At 41.1% G+C, this 21,681-nt stretch overlaps 1 protein-coding gene across 2 annotated transcripts in view; it reads right to left on the reverse strand.

The window, feature by feature from the left end:
- The window catches only part of ltbp1 (latent transforming growth factor beta binding protein 1), a 222,823-nt gene that overhangs the window by 31,896 nt on the left and 169,246 nt on the right, over positions 1 to 21,681 (reverse strand). For both annotated transcript variants that reach the window (XM_050070671.1, XM_050070670.1), the window contains 7 exons: positions 17,325 to 17,411; positions 15,630 to 15,755; positions 15,323 to 15,448; positions 10,412 to 10,534; positions 7,692 to 7,817; positions 7,362 to 7,490; positions 1,058 to 1,186 (listed from right to left, as the gene is read on the reverse strand). In XM_050070671.1, coding sequence (XP_049926628.1) covers positions 1,058 to 1,186; positions 7,362 to 7,490; positions 7,692 to 7,817; positions 10,412 to 10,534; positions 15,323 to 15,448; positions 15,630 to 15,755; positions 17,325 to 17,411 — 846 coding nt within the window. The remainder of the gene's footprint in view (positions 1 to 1,057; positions 1,187 to 7,361; positions 7,491 to 7,691; positions 7,818 to 10,411; positions 10,535 to 15,322; positions 15,449 to 15,629; positions 15,756 to 17,324; positions 17,412 to 21,681) is intronic.

Consider the following 21,681-nt stretch of genomic DNA (forward strand, 5'->3'; position numbering starts at 1 on the left):
TTATGGGTGTCGGTTTGAGTGTTGTTTTGTTTGTCAGGTAAGTCATAGAGCAGACAGACAGATTTGTTTAAGTTTTGTTATTCTGGGTGGCCTTCCACCACCGTCAGTTAGTTAGTTGGGGTGTTTATTTTGTTGGTGACAGGTCAGAGTTTTGTTTTAATTGTTTTATGGTTTGCCGTCACCCGCCACCCTTCCCTGAGTTTGTTTAAATGTAATTCACCGCCGAGGCTCCTTCCGTGAAGCCCGATTTTCGGGTTGTGTTGCTGAGCCTGCGAGCGTGTTTTCTTTTTGTGTGCCGCTTTTTACAAAAGCGTAGCTTGTATTGTTTATTTTGTGTATGAATAAGCGGCAGCTTGCCTTATTCACTTCATTGTTTGGTTTTATGTTGCTTCCCTTACCCCTAGACACATACTGGGTTGTAACACCATCTAGAGCAAGACAGTAGCACAGGTCAACAGCATAAGATATCTTTAATCATCGTAGACAGCAAACTCAAAGTTCAATTAAGACATCACTGACATCTATAAATGATCCCAGCAAAGACATTACTTAACAAGTGTCATTAGTTAACTCCCAGCACTGTGTGTTGCATAATCCAACCCATCCTGTTGTACTGTACTTCATCATGTTCACCATCTCCACCAAGAACAAAGTTACCAGCATCACACATACTGTCTCCAAAATCATCTGCCTTCCCACACCCAGTCTATCAGATACGAACCTCAGAGCCATCACATACCTAGCAGTCACAATAGGAAACGACACTGATCACCACCTAAACCAACACTTCACATTACTTCCATGTGGTCAGAGACACAGGACTACAATGGAGAAGAACCTGCTTCGGCAGTTTTCTCCCCTCTGCATTAGCGGCCCTTAACAATCTGCCTCGCCGACTGTTGTGAACTGGGATGGATGACTGCATAAATAAAGATTTTGTGTATTCACTTCACAACATACTGAGATTATACATTGTATTCACATGCAAATACACTATAATGCAATATACTACAATACTTTGAGCTTAATATACAGGTAGCAAAACCTCAGCACTTACCCACACAGCCTTGGCCATCCTGGGACTCCTGGTAGCCCTGCTCACAGAGGCATCGGAAAGAGCCCAGTCTGTTCTCACAGAAGCCATGAGGGCCACAGAGTGTCTCATTGAGCCCACACTCATCAATATCTGGAGAACAAACAGAACCAAGAAATGTCAAATGTTTTTTTCCATAATAGAATTATTATTTTCTTGGTAATTTGTTCCATCCTAACCCTCCTTATTTAATTGTAGCTTTTTTCACTAAACAAACATTTTAAACTGCACTATTGTGTACAAACATCTGCTTAAGAAATAAATGCTAATTGTTTACAGACTGAAACTCACACTCAGCTATGCACATAATGTCTCCTGTGTTTTCCTTTTGTTTCCTTCTATTTGATCTATACAGATCAAGAACTTGACATGAAAGCTGAAGGCTTAATGCAGTGGATTAAGCAGAATACTTCTGCAATTTAAGCAGCTGGTTGTAAAAAGTTGTAAATAAGACATGAATTCTGATTTCATAAACACACACACAAACACTCACTCACACTTGAGTCTGACTCCCCTGCATAAATCAGGCAAAGAGCAACAAATATCCCCCCTTGTCTAGACAGCCAGCTCAAAGGCTTCCGTCTCTTTTTTCCTCTCATTTCCCCCCCCCTTTCTTTCTGTTTTTTTGTAAAGGAAATGGCATTAAAAACAGCTTTGGCACTGGGGCCAAGACTCCTGCCATGGTGGAGAAAATAGGAGGAGCATATACTGTATGTGAGACAACCTGAATGCTTATGCATATCTTTATTTGTTGTGTAAAAGGCAGTGACAAAGAGGTGGACAGAGAGGGTAGAAATGGAGCGATGGACATATGAATGGAGACAATGACTATGTTCACATGCACACTAATATTCCACTATAATTACAAATATGACAATATTCTGAATTTCACATAGGTCACGTAAACAGCATATTCTGTTTTGATATATATGGATAGGGATATGCCGGTTATTATTCAGGTTTTAGGAGCCTTCTTTGGACATGTATACAGTGCATTTGGGATATGTGTCTCAGCTTGGGTTTTACTGCAGATTGCAACACATGGTCTCTTGCCTGTTTATGATCAGCTCTGTGCATTGTCATGAATGAAAGAAGAAAAGCTGATATTTGTAGCTGGAATCAGAATCATACCAACTAAAACATGAAAAACTCAACAGGTTTTTGGATATGTACAAATATTGCAAGTAGACCTTTTCAGGAAGGTGGCTAAAGGAATGAAAGAAGGAGGCTGTAATCACATGGTTAAACAAGTCTGCCACCAGTAACAAACTTTAAAAAAAAGTCTTATTCTGATGCAACGAAGAAAAATGGCAGAAGCAGCTCCACTTTTTTTATATTTTGATGTGATAAAATACATTTCAGGGCACAATAATCAGGGTATGCATGGCAGCACAAAAAAGTGAATATTAATTTTCATTAGCCATGTTAACACCTTTGCAGGAATATTGTCTTTTTAATAATAAGGGCAAACAAACATAATACATTGTGCATGCAAACATAGTCAGTGTTGAGAGCTGGATGTAAACAGAACTAACCATCTACTTATGTAAGTGTACACCTTTTACAAAAACATCATAGGTAAATACTTTAACATCACTTTCCACTACACTAAAACCTTTTCTTCAATGTTGATATTATCGCAGAACTTACCAAGAATAAATGGAAAGTACTTGTTTGTTTCATGAAAGATTATGTTGAAATGTTTATCACTATCACCAGGGAAGAAGGACTGCATGGATTCTGCCAGCTCAGTCCTGCACTAAGATAAATGAGGCAACGAAAACAATTCAGCTGTGGCTCAGAAGGTAGAGCAGGTCATCCACTAATCAGAAGATTGGCAGTTTGATCCCAGACTCTTCGGCTGTCCCTGGGTATGATGATGAACACTAATTGCTTCGATGGTTGTACATTCAGTGTGTGAGTACATGTTTTAAAAACAAAACAAAACTGAGTAGCAGGTGGCACCTTGTATGGTAGCCTCGGCCACCAGTGTATGAATGTGTGTGTGAAAGGGTCACTGTGGCATGTAGTCAATATAAAATTGACAGTGCTAAATGCAACATCGCAACGTGTCTTGGGGTTGGGCTGCACTTAGGCAAGAACTTGTTTGAACAACATATTGTTCGAACACATCAGAAATCAAAGGTGTTATAGCTGTCCTCAATAGCCACACTAGAAGGCGGAGTAATTCATAGAGAATGGAGACAAGCAGTCCTGAGGAAGCATGCTGCCAGTTTTACACTGACATAAGCCTGGGTGGGGTCTCAACTGATCTTAATTTTTAAAGAATGCTAGGTTACAATCAAGTGTGTGGTTACTCTCAGACTTCCAAACCAAACCAACAAAGTTTTACAGCATTTAATGTTATTCTACACAAGCATTATTCTACATTTTCTCTTATTGTCAACAAACCCCTCGAAAAGACCAAAACCAAAAATGAATGTTACCTAGGGCTGTGCAGTATACCAGTTCGTACCGAAAAGCGGTATTTATTTTCGTTATGATATGAATTTTTCATATACCGCAATACCGGTGAATAGCCCAAACAACGTCCGGAATGTGCATGGCTGGAAAGTGTTTCAGCGGGGACCCATTTCACCACTGCACATCACAGGCGTGCTACAGCCAGCGAGAGTGAGAGCATAGAGAAAAGTTTAGAGGCGAGAATGGCTGATGGAGAGAGTCCTGAAAGCAAAGCAACTGTACAGTGATATGCAACCGCTGCTAGTTGCATATAGGGGAAACACTGCTGCTGATTTTTTGTTTTTTCGTCTTAGTTCTTAAGAAACTACCGTTATATTATTTGGCGCTACAGACGTTTCATATCCAGGCCTATAGAACAGGTCTATACCTTGTCCTTTTATTAAACAAATTAAATAGCCTTATGTTATTTATCTTATTTACATGATGGCATGTCATTTCTGTCCAGGGGTTAAAGCAAGAAAAAAATTTGTGCCTGAAAGGTGGAGCACGGAAGATTTGTGTGCCTGAAATCTGAATTTTTTTCCAAAGCGGGGGGCTTGGTGTTGCGGTCACAAAATGAAGAAATAGAAATGTATGTGTTGCAAAGGAACGTGTTTATTATCAAAACGAACAAAAAGATTATAGCTTTAGTAGTTACTTTTCAAATTAAACTTTTATAGCATAATGAGTTTATAAATAAAGATTAAACTTTCAGTGGTTACCAGACTTTTTGACTTATAGCTCCTACATCTCTTTTTTGCCTTGGTGCTATTTATTTTTAGAAGCTAAATCATTTAGGCTGTTTGCAAAATTGTATCGCACTTGATGTGAATTAAACAGGCAGTTACGTCGAAATTTCGCCTCTGGGCAAGCATGTCATCATTGAAATGGATCATATAATGTTGTGGTGGTGACTTTAAAACTTCAGCATAGAGGACTTTTATTGCAACTTTCGTTTCTGTCTGGTTTCTGTTAGCTTACCTTCAAAATTACAGCTGGCTTGCCGGAGCCTCTCTCACTCCTTCTGTGCTCTGTGTCTCAATGTGACATGACGTGAAAGCATGCACAGGCGTCAATGTTGACTGGCTATCACTTGTGCCGTGTAACCAATCAGAGGGGGCTGTAGGCGGGACATTGTTACAAAGCCCAGTGCAGTGGTAGCCTCGCGTCACCAGGCGTCTATTCACTCTGAATTTTGTCTGGATTCTGGTTCCGGTCTAGGGAGCGGATGCGGTATTCACCAAATTCACCAAACTAAAAGTGTTCACCATAGTAAAACTTTAAATTCTGGCGCACCATCGATTTGGGGTGATGAGGGGTGTAAGAAAATCGATTAACTTAATGGCTTGGGGCTTTTCTTATAAATTATATTCTTTAAATTAAAAGTTTCACCGCATTTTTATTAGCTTGGTGCTTTTATTTTTACGGAAAGGCACATCCATCGAATTCCGGATCCTGTCTCACTCGCCCTGGTTCCGTTTCCTTACCAAAACAGCCACTAACGGCCCCAGACTAGTGCAGTGGGGACTGCAGGCAGGGAGGGAGACGGCTGTTTCAGAGCCAAAGGAGCGAGTTTTAAAATACATTTTTTTGATCGGTTATCGATGAAAAAACGTCCGATGCCAAATATGGTAAACAGTAGGTTGTGTTTACTCGCACACTGTGCGCCTAAATCATTTTCCCGGTTTGCGCATATATATATTTTTAGGGGCAAATGCGAGTGAAATGCTGCATTGCAGAGCACTTCTGCCCGTGCCGGACAGAAACTGCGGCACGCCGGAAATCCGGCACTGTGCTGGAGAACTTTAACCCCTGTCTGTCTCTACATGGTTGCGCGTTTACAATTCTCTCTGTATTGCGCACGGCGGAGTTTTGCCACGATGCGCGCACACGCACACGCACACACACACACACACACACACACACACACACACAGATACACACACAGGTGAGCACACTAGAGCAAGGCTTGGCTGCATTTTCCTGACTGAAGCCAACCCAAGTCTGAGACAATTATAACGTAGCACGGCACCAATGGATTGTGCGTTCAGGAATAGAGTGTTGCGTTCAGGCGTTGTCACATAAATAACAATTCCAGCACTTGAACAGGCCATAGCACAACACAGCAGCATGTCAAGTGGGCCGAACCCGAGGAAAATACCGTCAAATACCATGAAACCGAATTTAAAAAAAAAACAAAAACATGTTCATACTGCCCAGCCCTAATGTTACCCATTAATAAGTATTGTCTGTGTATCCATCGCCTGTTATGTCTTCATTGTTGTCCAAATACTATCGACAAAACCAAAAGTCTTCAGCCATGCTAGCAGCTCTGTGAGGTTATACTTCAGCACAGAGCAGTGAGCTAAATTCTAACACAGCATGCTAACATGCTCACAATAGGTGGGTTTCCATCCAAATGTATCGCAAATTTTAAGCGAATTTTGTGAAAATGCGCAATAGAAAATGCGAATTTATGCACGTTTCCATTCATTATTGTTTTGCGAGTATTGGGAGTCAACAGGTCGAGCAGAAGGTGGCGCTTCTCATGAAAAATAAAAATACAAAAGAACACTTGTAGAAGAAGAGGGCGCCGTGAGATGACGTCATTGAGAGCGTCTCATGTCCACAACTAATGTAAACAATTACCGGCACATCCATGACTACGACGAGATGGAGAGATTCCTTGGGAACTTCTTGGCTATTGCGAGAGCTCTCATCACACTCATATCAGCATTGTCAGCGTAGCCCACATAATGCCGTGATGTCTGTGTTGGTACACCACGCAGCGCAAATTTTGCAGCGGTATTCAACACATCCAGTCTATTCAGGTAAGGTGTGAAATACACTCACCTGACACTGGAGTGATTACCTCTCTCTAAGTTCACACAGGTGTGTGTGTGAAGTAGAAGTAGGATTCGGTAGCCTACGTCATTGTTTATTCGCTAAATCTGTTTCCATTGCCAAAAGTTGCATTTTCCTAATATCGATATGCTGACTTTTCCACCCCCTCCAAGCGTAAAAACTTTTTTGCGATATTTCGGCCTTTTTTCGAATTTCTGGCGTTTCCATTCAAGTTTTTTTTTCGCAATTGTTGAAAATGCAAATAAAAATAGGTGGATGGAAACCCGACTAATGACAATACCAACATGATGATGTTCAGCAGGTATATTTTTACCATGTCACCATATTTTTTTAGCATGTAAATATTTAGCATCAAACACAAACTGCAGCTGAGGCTGATGGGAATTGCGTTAGTTTTACATGTATTTGCTTATAAAAATGTTGTCTGTGAACAATGAGTGGTGCACAGAAGTGGAAGTCTTGGCCCAGATATCCACTGGCTACACCGGAGCCCCTGAAACATTGGCTGTTGCCCCCAGAGGCTTTACAGTAATGTCCTCAGACCGATAGTCAATGAGTTCTGAGACTGCTGACACATTTCATCTTTTTATGGGTTTTTTTGAAAATAAGAAAATATTGAATTACATCAGCCTCATCCTTTAAGACAGAATAGACAATAGAATAGTAGAATAGACAACCTGTGTGGTACTGATCAGTAGTTAAGAAAAGGTCAGCATCAGCATGCTGATAATTTAACAACCCTGAACATGATGGGCCATTCAATAAAAACTACAAAGGGCATATGATATTTAAATCAGATGTATATTGGAATTAAGAATCATATTAGTCATATAGCTGTATGTTTCAAAAGCAAGTTCTCAGGAATGAAACCCCAACCGTGTGTGTGTGTGTGTGTGTGTGTGTGTGTGTGTGTGTGTGTTTCTTTGTAGTTGCATCTCACCATCGCAGGAGGGCGTGTCCAGATTGGCAGTGAATCCGCTCTCACATACACACAAATAGGATCCCTCTGTATTGACACAGTCGCCGTGGGGGGAACAGAGCTCTGGATCATCCATACACTCATCAACATCTGTGAGGACAGCAACAGAAATCCACTGAGAGGCTTGTGTGTGTGTGTGTGTGTGTGTGTGTGTGTGTGTGTGTGTGTGTGTGTGTGTGTGTGTGTGAGTGTTCTTCTCATCCAAGCAGCAGTACAGACACTGTATTGTGTAAATCCCTGATCTGAGACTCATCTGGCGATGAGAGGATACATCCCTGCTCCAGTGCTCACCTCTACAGCTGGTGCCGTTGATCTGTCGGTATCCCTGGGGGCAGGTACAGGTGTAGGAGCCCACGTTGTTAACACACTCCCCTACAGCATCACAGGGCCTGGCTTCCTCTAAACACTCATCCACATCTGGAACACCCACACATCAGTTGTTTTAAGGTTGAAACACACATCTAGAGAATTGATGAAATCCTTCAAGAGATGGATACAATCATTTAAATTTATTTGTTAATGGATTAATACATTTGTTTGTAAAATAATTTATTTATACCTGTTTTTATTGTCAAATTAATTTAAAATTATAAATATAATATTACTTGAATCCTTTATAACAATTTCTATGACATTGGTAGCGCTCTATAGAATACATTTTTGGATTTATCATCTTTACACTTAAATACATCCAGACATGAATTAGGCTGTATCTCAGTGTATACTGAAGGTGATGTGAATGAATACCAAAGTATTTGACAAATTGAAATTTTGACCTGATGATGGCACTGCATGGAAAGTAAGAGGATCACTGAACTGACTGCAATTCATCCTCTGGAGACCATGAATGTCTGTCCAAATGTTCATGGCAATCAATCCAACAGTTGTTTAGACAATTCACCCACAACCACCAATGTTAACCTCATAGTGGTACAATAGGACAAGGCAGGGGATCACCAAAGTCAGTATGATTCACCCTCTGGGAACCACCAACACATTTAATGGTAATCCATTGCTGACATCTTTCAGTCTGGACCAAAGTGGAGGACTGATTAAATGACAATGCTATCCCTTGAGCCATGCCTCCATTCCATCTGTTTCTTAAGGCCAAGATACCACCAACCAACTTCAGAGAACAAGTGGTGACAGAGGCGCCTGTTGCATCACCTCACGTCGCTGTGTCTCAGCCAGAAAGTTGAACATGAACACACCCCAAAGACTTCAACCGACGGCCAACCAGCATGCACATTCTGTGCTTATGTGAGAGGACATACCTCTCCATACCAGCAGATGACAGTAGTCTGTATTAATCATTCAAAAAGGGAGACCAGAAGACTGTCTTGACACTAGTTAAGTAATTAGCACATTAACAACACGATCCAATGTTGAAAGAACACAGCATATTTACTGTGCTCCAGTGAACAATAATACAAACCATCACGTAGCATTTCTGCTAAAGGGCTCAATGGCTAAAGAAAAGAAAATCTTGCCTAATGTAACAAGTTTGTTTTGATCTCACTCCCTCTTGACTTTAGCCCTTTGTTTACTTTTCTCACTTCTGTTTCTCTTCTCGTGCGCTGAGCTGAACTGCCAATCAGAGTGATTTTCTTCACTGACGGACTCTGCCAATGCCGAAGCAAATTCAACATGCTGAACTGGTTGAAAAAAAGCTGTCTAGGACTGACGAGGGCCAACCGTGCGAGACATCCATGGACGCTTACCAATTGCCCAACATTGACCGACGGCTGACCGTCAGCTTGGTGTGTCAGGGCCTTAAGAAAGTGACAGTAACAGTTTGTACAGGACGATGACTCTCTACACACGCCCTGAGCTTGTGGCAAACAGGTTTGGTTACAACACAGTTTTAAGTTTGCACATTGATGATGAACATCTGCTGTAAATGTCTGTGCATTAACAAATCAATTAATCAGAGCACAGTTCCACTGATATTTTTTCTAAAACTGATAATATAACACCAACCCTCATTTGCAACCCAAGACCAATTTCATTTATACACACGAAACAACAGCTCATACATAAAGTCACTCAAAGACAAGTCCCTCCTGGTTTGGTCTCTGACCTCTGGTGGCCATTAGAGAACATTACTCGAAAGACAACACAAGAAAGCAAGATCATTCCCCCTCCTCTCCTCAGTACTGCTGAACTGTGTACACTGATTTATGGATATGACACTGTGTCCTTGGTAAATCAAAACTGATGTCTTCCACTAGCAACTAATTGGAGCCATAAAACGAAAATATATCACAGACATGTTTTCCAGTTTAACATCTGCAACACACCTTGACATCAAAAGGGCAGCAATAAAAGACAAAAAGGGGAGGGAAGTTACTATTTACAACTTATTAATAAGAGAGAATGTTAATGTTGTTGTTAACATGAAAAAAATATTCAGCATGTATATACCAGAATTTAAATTACATTTTTCAACCCACTATTACAATAGTATAATAGGAAGTGTGTTGATTGCCTTTTTTGCCGATGTTTATATCCAGTATATTATACTGAAAGACAATAATATTCCATAACTATATGTTGACATATAATTAATAATATAAATATATATATATGTATATATATATACATATATATATATATAAAACATTAAGCCCAAACATATCCAGTTGCCTACAATATAGTGCTTAGGATTAATGTCCCGTGATCTCAGCTTTCCATGATTAGGTGGTTTATATAGGATTACTGGCTCATGATTACGTTGGTTATTTACAATTTTGGTGCCTTACTTTCTGTAGGTATGGGTACAGACAGTGCATGAACAGCCTGAAAAACGGAACTATTGTCAAATCCATCTGCTAATTGTAAAATGTTAAAGTGATCTCCTGATCTGTACGAACAATGTACAGCCTTTATATATACAAGATTATTTTGTAACCATGGTGAAACACCAACTTTTTTAACTATAAAACACTGTGTAACAGTTTATCATTCTCAGTAATATTGTAGTAGTATGGTCCTTAAAATGTTTATCATACCATCACAATAGTCTCCAGCCGGGGACACTCTGAAGCCTGGCCCACACTGACAGATAAAGGAGCCTTCAGTGTTCTGGCAGTGGCCTCTGGTACAGACCCGCTGATCCTGGCACTCATCTATATCTGAAATTAGACAAACAACAGAACAATTACACATCATATGAGCAGAATACAGACGTTCAGGCAATGAATTTCGCTCACACTTTGGCCAGCATTTTAGTTGCTGAACAGATGATATATAATAGTGCAAAATGAAGTCAATTTTAATAGTGAATTAATGTAAGTTAACTACTATAAAAAGAATAACAAACAAACTGCTTATATAACACCATTTACAAAGACTACAGTGTCTTCTTACATGCTATGGAAGCATTGAGGGCTGGGATTTATATCTGGGAGTGTTAGACAGTGTTGAGAGCTGATCTAATTAAATGCTTGAGGGCTAAACAAGTCAGGTACACACAGGCAGAATAACTAGAGTGGCATATCATAATTGGTCAGTATTATGTTGATATACAATGGCAGTACTGAGTGGTCCAGGGTGACACGGTCTTCGGGTCATGTGTGAGGCCTGAAAGATTTAAAAACCCAGGAAGTGATGTTTCCAGTTTGAATGAGTTTCAGTGTGACATGATTATTTCTTTCAGTAAAATAAGCCAAAAGGTTTTAGAATGGTAAAGCCATAATTTCATTCATGCAAACACTGCCCAGACCTAATGCATGTTTATGAGGTAACAACTTCTTTTAATGGCACTCGATATTTGCAGTTATTACGCAGTTTATATTTATAGGGTTATTCTGACCACCACAGACTCTGACCAACGGCTAAACCACTGTGGCTTTAAGTGGGCCTGTCTGATGATTCTAGCATAAGTTCTGCAGCATAATCCAGCTCTATCCCTGTGATGACCCAAAGTCATCGTTGGTTACTAGTAATAAATAGTTTGTTACAACTTGGGTTTTATTTTTGAAGCTCTGGCCATTAGTTCTATCAGTCATTGCACTCTCCAAGTTAATTGATTTTTGTCTTCATGTAATTGGTATACTGAATAGAGACAGAGCACATTTAAGTCCCGCTCCCACCAGACGAGAAAAAAATCCATCGCTCTCCATTGACTTTGTATTGGTTGAAGGTGCCTGCTTGACTTATCTCTGCTAGCAAACAACACAAAAATGCCCACAGGCTGCTTTATGGTGGGATGCACTAACAACATGGTAAAGAATCCTTTTTTAAGTTTTTCCAAGCTGCGGAACTGAAAAACTAAGCTGTTAAACAACAAAAGATGAGGCATCAGCAGGAAGATATGGGAAAACTTTGGGATTCTATCACTCAGTATGTCTATGCGCAGCAAGCATTTTTCTTATTTGGCTGGACAAACTGTAAAGTTTGAAGGTAACTAAGCTATCAGAGTATGTCACTAATGGCCATTCAGTGGGATCACTTCTCCAAGATAAGCAAGATAGGGAGAATAGGCACTGAAAAAAGACAGACAATACTGATGTTGTCAATGTAACGTTTTCTCTCTGGTAGACATGAGTTGCTAAAATAGTCCTTTGACATGCTGATATTTAATGTTTTTAGTTAGCTACAAGCATTCTGTTTGCATTTTAGCCCTTAGGTGCATATTGTGGTAGTTAGGTAGTTGTGGTAGTTTTCTCCTCTGGTGGGCATGGTTTTCAGAGTATGACGCATTGCCCTCTGTCTCTTTACCAGGACACCACCTCATTAGATTTTAGTGATGTTGCCTTGTTCTGAGATCTAAGCAGCAACTTTTATTGGCACAATATTAAGGAGAATTATGTATATATGTATATATTGATATATTTAATGACTATATTTAATTTAATATATTTTTTAGAATGAACACGATTGTTATAACACCAGCACTGGACAACAAGAACTACATTCACGAAAGGCAAAAGCAAGATCTGGAACTACTTTAGATTCACTTCTTACACACACACACACACACACACACACGCACAGTGAGATGTGACATTTCCCTGAGCTTGGCAGTGTCGTGCAAACATCTGTGCTCTGGGTTATTAACTTCTATAAAGGACTCTGTTGCAAGGCCTAATTATTTCCTCTCTCTCACCACCACCACTCACTGCCACCCCACTGTGGCTTGCCTTGCCTTGCATGGTGTGTCAACAGTCAAAATCCAAAACCTCACAGCTAACCCTGTGTCACATGGGATACAGGATCAGCAAACCACTGAAAGAGGAGAGATGGGCACACCTTTGATTTCCAGAAAAATGTGTTCTGTGGAATGGCTCATTGATTTTATTGCTTGACTGGCACTGTATTTTATTTTGCATGTGTTGCCGGGGCTGATTTCTGTATGTGTTGATGGCTAGACATTATGAACATTATGAGATTAGGATATAATCTAACTATTCCAAGAATGGTGTGATCAATGTAAAGTTCAAATAACTGAAACTGGAGACCACTTCTAGATAAGGTGGATACACAGTGACACTAAGTTTCAAGTACAACTCAAAAAGAAGCATCATGTCACAAAAACATTTCTATAGTGAGCTTCCTTTGGATGCACGACTGCACTGTAATGAATCTTTTTATCTCCAGTATGCTGTTGCAATGTTTCTAGTTTTCTAAAAATCGGTTTTCAAATGTTAGGTCATAACATTTTACATGTTGTTGCTGTCTGTTGATAACCAAGCAACTCCAAAATGTCAACTTCTCTGGAAGAAGACAAGCAATGTGAACTTAACCGCCATGAAGTTTGATGTTGTTTAAGAGGATTTGAAAGAGTTTCATGACACAGTGGCTGTGTCATTTTCTAAATTAATGAAATGAGAATTAACAGTTATTTTCATTTATTTCTCCATAGTACACAATATTGCAAAGTGAAGTACTAAAATTGTATTCCTGGAAAGAACCATTTTCAGCTGAAGAAACCATTTGAAAATGGTTCATTATTGAATCAGAGAGAACACAGTTCTTTAAAGTTCTTCAAAGAACTAGAAATGATTTGTCTTAAATAACCATCAAAATGGTTCTTTGAGGCACCTTTGTGGGTTCTTTAAAGAACCATTTAAGGAAATAGTTCTTTACAGGAGCCTAATCTTTAAGGTTTTTTTGTGGAACCATAAATGGTTCTTCTATGGCATCGCTGTTATCCCTTTGCCACCAACTGGTTCCGTTCCAGTTCCTACACCTAATTTTGAACCGTTCAGAGCAAAAATAAAATGGTTAAGAACCTGAAAAGTTGGTTCCCAGCTGGAACCAAAAACAGCAGGTTTTCCTTGCCTTTACTATGCCCTGATGTGTGAACTATGATGACATCAGTGGGTGTGTCATATTTTACAGCGTGTAAAGAGAGGATGAAGCAGACAAAGATGGAGAATTCAAGTGAGAAATGGCCAGGAAAAAGGGAGCGTGCAGTGATCTCATTAATAGTTGGTCCATGCTTGTTTTTTGATTAAAAACAAATATCTGTAGTGACAGAAAAAAAAGATCTCAGGTAATCACCTTAATCAGCAATTTTGCTACTAGTGCTCACTTCTGTGGTGCATTACAACACCCTACGTTGATGACACATCCTTGCCTACAATGATTACGCACTACACTGGTGAAAACGAGGGCTGGTTTGCTAGATAGCACCAGAGTTCCAAGAACCGTGAATGGAAGCGATTCAAGAACCAGAGCTTATCTGGTGGAAAAGGGGTATCTGAAAACCAATTTTCAGTTCCCATTAGCACCTTTATTTTTCTGTGTGATAAACCTGACACTTTGACTAAATGGTGGTTTTCAGCTTTCAAAATTAAGCAATTTAACTTCATATAATAATAGCACCAGTGCAGACAGGATCTGGAATCAAATTTGCAAGTCTGCAAAGTCTGGTTGGTTGACTGCACCAGAGTGTAATGACTCTTTTTAGGATTCCAAATTATGTCTAAAAACTCCTTCCCCTCCTGAGCCTATTTTTGTATTGATCTTATTAATAGATACCTTGGTTGTATATCCACATCCATATAAACCTCTCAAAGCAGTTATAAGCTGATCCCTCATCCTCCGCAGCTGGGGAGAGGAGATTTTATTGCAGCTCTGGAGAAACAACAGTCAGGCCTGTTTGCCCTCACAGCCCTAATTCAGTATCATTTTGGTGGGTGGGGAAAGCTGCGTTGAAATGGCAGGAAACCACGTAATGACAGAGTGCCTCAAATTTATATCCCAATAAGGGGGACGAAGCAAGGAGGAGGGTGGTGCAGACGCTGGTAACAGCTGGTCTCTGGTCTTGTCCAAAATTCAAGTGCCATATAGTACTATTAGTATGCACTTGTTAGTGTGCAGAGTTTATGTTTAACCTGTTGTGTAGTACCCAATAATGTAACAAGTTCCTAAAAATGTAATATTTGTACTTGACCTGATGACAGGTAATAAAATCCAATAATGTAATAATTTAACAAGTAGGGTAATAAAATGTCTTGATTGATATTGATTTTCACCAATATAAAACCTTTCAGGTGGGTCATTTGGTGACAAAACCTACATTTCCTGTGAAAACAAGTTTATTTTGAAAAGACACTATGCACGTGATGCAGAATTTGACATGCTGACACTGGGGTGTTTAAAACTGATGCTAGAGGGGTACCTGGAGAGTCATTGTTTATATCATAGGGCCACTGACCAAGCTGCCATATTTAGAGTTAAGAGTACGAACATGTTGCAGTGTGCATATATACTCCACCTACAGAGAGACAAAGCGGTATTTCCATAAATCCTGACTATGGAACTATTGATCAAGAATATAAGCAGTCAACGTTGGATGGAAGAGGTACATGAGTATCACTTTTTTTTGCTGCAACTGTTGGCGGTGTGCATGTAACAGAGTCTTTCAGGGAAGCAACAAAATATGCTTGTTGTGAGTAGTTGAGGGTACGTACCAACACAACTTGTTCCCTCTTCGCTGACGAGGAACCCCTGCAGACACACACACAGAAAACTGCCCTCTGTGTTCTTGCAGCGACCACCAGAACACAAAGATGGGCTTTCCAAACACTCATCCAGATCTGGACACACAGCAGAGCACACAACATAAGATGAGATTCGTATACAATTAAACTGAACAGATGTAGCTTAAGTTACTAGCATTCATATTTGTCACTTAATTGTAAATAATATATATTAAAAGAAATACTAAAGTTATGGATGAGGGAAAACAGACTTCGACCACTGGACTGGACTCCTCACCTACACAGGTGGTGTGGGCGTCATCCAGGCGGAAGCCCTCATTACAGTGGCAGGTGTAACCCTCAGCTGTGTTGTAACAAATCCCAGGACCACAAATATAAGGGTTGATCTGGCACTCATCCACCTCTAGGCCAGAAAAGAGAGAGAGGAGAATATTAATACAGCAGCAGTTCTACAATTAATAATGGGTCCCACAAAATACTAGAAAAAGCCACGAGGAAGCAAAACACACCATTAATGGACCACTAGTTAAGTGCTTAATAGAAAAGCACCACAAATTTACTACGTGTATCACAGAGCAGCCTCAAGGAGTTGACTGCAGGGAGAGTGACTACAATGCAATTAACTGAACAGAACAAAATTAATGTGATTCCTTAGTTTCACTTTTACATTTTTTTATTGACATAATGCCAACCAATTGTTTTGTTTCCCTTCAAATTAAGCTGATTTCTTTACAGCAATTCATAAAGATAATCTCACCAAAGATTAACTCATCTTGTTCTCGACACTTTGCATACATCTTACAGGGTTTGCTACACATTTATTTATTTGTGGCAACCCACCACAATAACACCATTTGCAGCCACAAATAGATTTTCTATAGTTTCTGGGGCTGGACCATTCATTAGAAGCACAATTCGAATTAGGGCTGTGAAATTCTGATTGGTTGGTCGATTGATTGGTCTTTGTGCTCTTGATCGGCCAAATTCTCATTGGTGGGACAATTGCTGGTATTACTTTAATAAGGCTGTGTGTCCACCAAAGCGTTTCTTTACTTAGCTGAAAAACAATAGCTGTTGTTGCTCAGCGCTTGTATTTGTCCTCTGTGATGATTGAGTCTTTGCTGTGTTTTGTCCTGCCCCTCCTCCACTGTGATTGGATGGCTGGTGACAGTGACGAGCCCAGCATTTTACCCAAAGTTAAACATTTTTCAACTCTCATTCTTAATCGGAAAATGGATACATAATCATGGAACACATTCAGTGTCAGATTTATCATTATAAATTGATTTTACCAAGTCTCCAAAAAGACAGATCAAGGCTGGATTACAAAGATTCTGAAAGGGATACAATCACACCAGAGCCCTTGTTGGAGCGGCACAATGGCTAACGTTAGCTTTTGGGCTAAAAATAGTAAGTCTCTCTCGCATGCAGGATAGAGAGATATTTGACGTTAGTAACATTATGTTGTATATGACACTGTCAACCCCAAAGTTAACTTCTATAGTGTTCAGTATGTCAGCTTTTTCTTACTGGTCCTTAACACTTTGAGACAGACTCATGCAAGCAGGTCAGGTCAAAAAGCCTTAAATGTGTGCAGTTTATTTTCTGACTATACTACGTCGGAGATCACACAGTGGAGAAGGTCAGGTATGTACCATGGATAGTTCTATTAGCAACCTGTCAGCTATGCTTCACCTGTTCACTAACTTAGAATAGAGGTCTCAGAACAGACGAGAATGTACTTCACCTGATAAAGAGAAGAGGCAAGGCAAGGCAAGGCAAGGCAAGGCAGGGCGAGATGAGACGAGACGAGATGAGACAAGGAAAGGAAAGGAAAGGACAGGAAAGGACAGGAAAGGAAAGGAAAGGAAAGGAAAGGAAAGGAAAGGAAAGGAAAGGAAAGGAAAAAAGAAAATGATGGTCACAGTGAAAAGAAAAGAAAAGAAAAGAAAAGAACATGGTTTAGTCTTACCGGCTGACTGGGTGGGAGCGATGTCCTGGCCTGCATTAGAAGGGAGGATCTCAACTGGGGCAGGTGGAGAGCTCCTCTCAACAACCTCTACTCAATCAAGAAATATAAATGAAAATACATAATTCCATACACTTTATATCTATTTAAGTCAACATATGTTTTTTCAACCAAACATGACAGTTCTTTTTTTGTACTTTTTTTTTATATTTTTTTATGGGCCAAGGCAAAGTCTAAAGAGATGAGTTTTCAATCTGCAGAGAACGATGTGTAGAGCCGGTGGCTCTGTTTCCTTTGAAAAAGTAATTACAAGCTTTCATCTTTTCACTTTGCACATAAGTCATTAAATATTCTCAACTATGTTTGTGCAGCCTATATTCTCCACAAACATGAAAATTCCACTGTTTGTTACAAATAAATGCATCACTTCATTTTCTTCTACCTGTTTATGTAACAATTGAATGGATGACTTTCACTGTACCATTGTTCTTCTCACTGTGACCATCAGTTCTCACCTCTCTCAGAAAGCTAATAATGTGGCTTTTTCAGTGGGACTGGTGATGCCATTACTCATCTTTTTCAGACTTAATGTGGTGAACAAAAGGTCAGGCTGGCGTGTAACCAAAATTATTCATATTTATAGTCATACTCTAAGGATGTCAAACATCCCTGCCAAATTTTGTGGCAATCTAATGAGGAGTGGCTGAAATACCTTTCTCTGTATAAAAATCTTGAACAGATAGACAGATGACAGACAAATTGACAAATTCACCATCCATAGCCTTCACTGACAGCATGGCAAAATGTTTCAATAAGCAGCGGTTTTGTGAATGAAAATGCACTAATAATGACATAGAGATTGACCAGATGCTTTCAGAGGAAGGCTACAGGTATGCAAACAAGAGTACTTCAGTACTGTGCAAAAGGGCAAATCTGAACATTCAGCTTGTTTAACCTCTAAGCAGAGTAGAAGACCTCAGTACCACCACTAGCAGCTCTCAAGAGTAATGTGAGGCTACAGAGGGCAGTAACCACTGAAAGTGAGACTGTCAAAACAATGGAGGAAAAAGACATTGGTTTGACAGATCTTGAGTTGTGGTGGGATATGTTGATGAGAGGGTTTAAATTTGGTATATGAATGAATGCAAGGTTTCAACTTGGTTTGTGTTAAAGGAACACTGTGTACGGTTTAGTGGCATTAAGTGAAGAGAACTGCTGATTGCAACGAGCTGAAACTTCTCCCATGTGCCAAGTGTGAACCCTCAGATAGGATTCCTACAGTGTCCATTGTTCAGGAGGTTTTTAACGAGAGCTGAATTATTCCTTTAAAAAAAAAAAAAAAACGGACCACATGATTTTAAACCGGTAAAAACACTGATTAAAGCAGTTTCATGTTACAAATCACTCTTTACAATGTACATGACATTAGAGAAAATCAAGTTATTGTGTTAATCTGACTAAAACCGGACTTTTGAAATACATGTAAACATGTTAGTTAAGTTAAGTTAAGTTAAATTTCTCATAGTTGGACTAACATACCCAGATAATGTGATTGAGAGTCAAATTACTCCTGCATGGTAAATGGTAAATGGACCTGCATTTGTATAGCGCCTTTCTTGTTATCCAACCACTCACACACAAGCACTTTTTACAGTCACATTCACCCATTCACACACACATTCATACACTGGTGGCCGAGGCTACTATACAACCGTCGGCGTCTGTGTCCTTCCGTCAGCCGCTCTGCCTAAAACACAACTTTTTCCCAATTTTTGCCATGATTTTGGCTTTATTCTAACATACGTTTTTGAGAACTGTTAAATTTTAACCTTATCTTACATCGAGTGAGGAAGTGATAGCCATCTGGCACCGATTTCACTTGTTCTACGAGTCGCTGCCAAAACAACAGCTGACTGCCTCCTGACAGCGTGGGAAAAACACGGAAACTTACCTGAACCCTTCCCCAGCAGCGGGCCCATTGTTCTGGGCCCTTGGCGGTAAATTTCCAATCCTGGATTATATTCTCCTGTATCATCCACTCTCTGCTCTATCCAAACCCACCCTCCTCCTATTGATCTGTGACTACAAAATGCTGCAGACTTCTCTGGAGTCCCCCCACGCCACCTGATCTGCTCCCATGGGTCCACTCACCTCACCCCATGACTGTGACAGCTGCCTCCACAAGTCCCAGATCATCGCTGAATTGGAGCAACGCATCTCCAACCTATACTGGAGATGCGAATGAAGGAGATCGCCTTGATTCCGTGGTTACCATAGGCGCCATAGGCAACACCTGTCCTCCTGCAAACCCAGCGGATCTGGACTCCACTGTCCCAGAGCCTGGTACCGGATCCTCCCCACAAGTTGTCATCAATTCTGCCGGCTCATCCTCAGCTGAGCAGCCAGTCCCGGCTCCTGATGATGTCGCCTCAGCCTCACCTATGCCGGCCCCCTCAGTTCCAGCTCCACATACCCCGCTGAGGACCCATGGCTGCTGCTGGGGGCTAAGCCAAAATGGGCTTCAAGGAGTGCAAAGGCTACTTTCACTTTTAGTCCAAATCTGAAGCTCAGAGCTAACACCTCCACCCCCAACACAGAGCCATGGTCCAGGGTAAATGGAAAATGTCGAGGAGGGTCAAACCCTCTACCTTCCCCACCTTTTGAGCTCCAAGTGGAAAACAGATTTAACATCCTGAGTGTCGAGGAATTCCCTCCACTGAAATCTGACTTCTCTCCTCCTGCTGACCCTGTGAATGCTTTGCTGCCAGGGTCCAGGGGGTCTGTGGACCTGCTCGGGGACCATTGGTCAGGTTCTTGACCTCCTCCTCCTGCTCTCAGAGGAAGACGCACCGGTGGTCTTCCCTGCCTTGGCGGGACAAGTGAGCCCCCAGCCACAGCTGTGTCCTCGCCACACATCCCACCGACACGTCCCTCAGAGCAGAGGTGCTCGCCTCCTCGTCCTCGTCCCTTATTCCCTCCAACCACTGCAATCATGGGTGACTCCATTACGAGGAATATTCGTTTTTGTTAACGCTAGCACTCACTCTTTTTCAGGAGCAACTGTCACAAAAATCAAAGACAAGCTCCCGGATTTACTGCGCTCTTTTCCGGACTCCATGAATACGCGTCATTGTGCACGTCAGTACCAACAATGTTGTCCGAGGTCACACTGAACTGCTGAAGAATGACTTTAAAAGTCTGTTCTCCACATTAAAGGACTGTGGGAAGTCAATTTTCATCAGTGGACCCCTTCCCACACTTGGCCGCGGCACAGGGCGATTCTCAAGACTCCTCTCTCTCCACTCCTGGCTCTGTGCCGCCTGCAGTTTGTACAGTTTTAACTTTATCGATAATTTTAACTTATTTTGGAATTGCCCCTCCTTCTACAGGCATGATGGACTGCACCTGAGTAAATTAGGTAGCCGCATGCTAGCAGCCAACATAGCGCACACTGTACACACCACGGAAAACACACGTCCGTGACTGTTTACATGCCACACCCCCTCCTCAGTGCATTCCTCTTCTTCCTCTATGGATCATTCTGCGAGCACTGGCTCCCACAACCTCTCCCCCTACAGGCTCCAACTGCAACTGCCACTAACCACTACAGCCAGCTCCAGGTCAAATCCCAAACATCCTACAGTTCCCAGCCCTTCACACTATGTTTCCACCGATTATGTTCTCCCTCCCACAAACATTCCTGTAATCATCACTGAAAGACCCCACTCAATCAAGCCTCACTTTGCACACAGACATGCCCAGAATTTACTACCCATTACTATTCCTCAGTCCTCTCAAACCGTCCAAAAGCAACATCATCTGAAACTGGCTCTATTCAACACGATCTCAGAACAACAAAAGCCTCATCCTGAATGAATTCATCACTGACAATAACCTGGATTTTCTTTGCATCACTGAAATATGGCACAAACCCCTGGACTATTTTTCACTTAATCAGAGCACACCCACCGGATTCACATACACTGACAAATCTCGCCCTGAAGGCCAGGGAGGTGGGGTTGCTGCTATTCATCGGAAGGACATCAAAATAACCACCATTTCCATCCCTGCAGTTAACTCATTTCAACATCTTGTCCTCAAACTCTCTGGTCCGACTCCCCTGGTCTCTGCCATCATCTACCCCCCCCCCCCAAGCCACACCCCTCCTTCCTGTCTGATTTTTCTGTTCTTTTGACCCAGCTCTGTGCCATTTCACCTTCTGTTCTCCTCCTCAGCGATTTCAATCTCCACATTGATGCTACTGTCTGCAAATCTGCCATTGAATTTCTGGATCTACTACATTGCTTCAACTTGACACAACGGCCTCTAGTTTCGCAGACCGGGCGAGGCGGAGGTGCAG

The sequence above is a fragment of the Epinephelus moara genome, chromosome 19 (assembly GCF_006386435.1).
Source record: "Epinephelus moara isolate mb chromosome 19, YSFRI_EMoa_1.0, whole genome shotgun sequence".
Taxonomy (NCBI): domain Eukaryota; kingdom Metazoa; phylum Chordata; class Actinopteri; order Perciformes; family Serranidae; genus Epinephelus; species Epinephelus moara.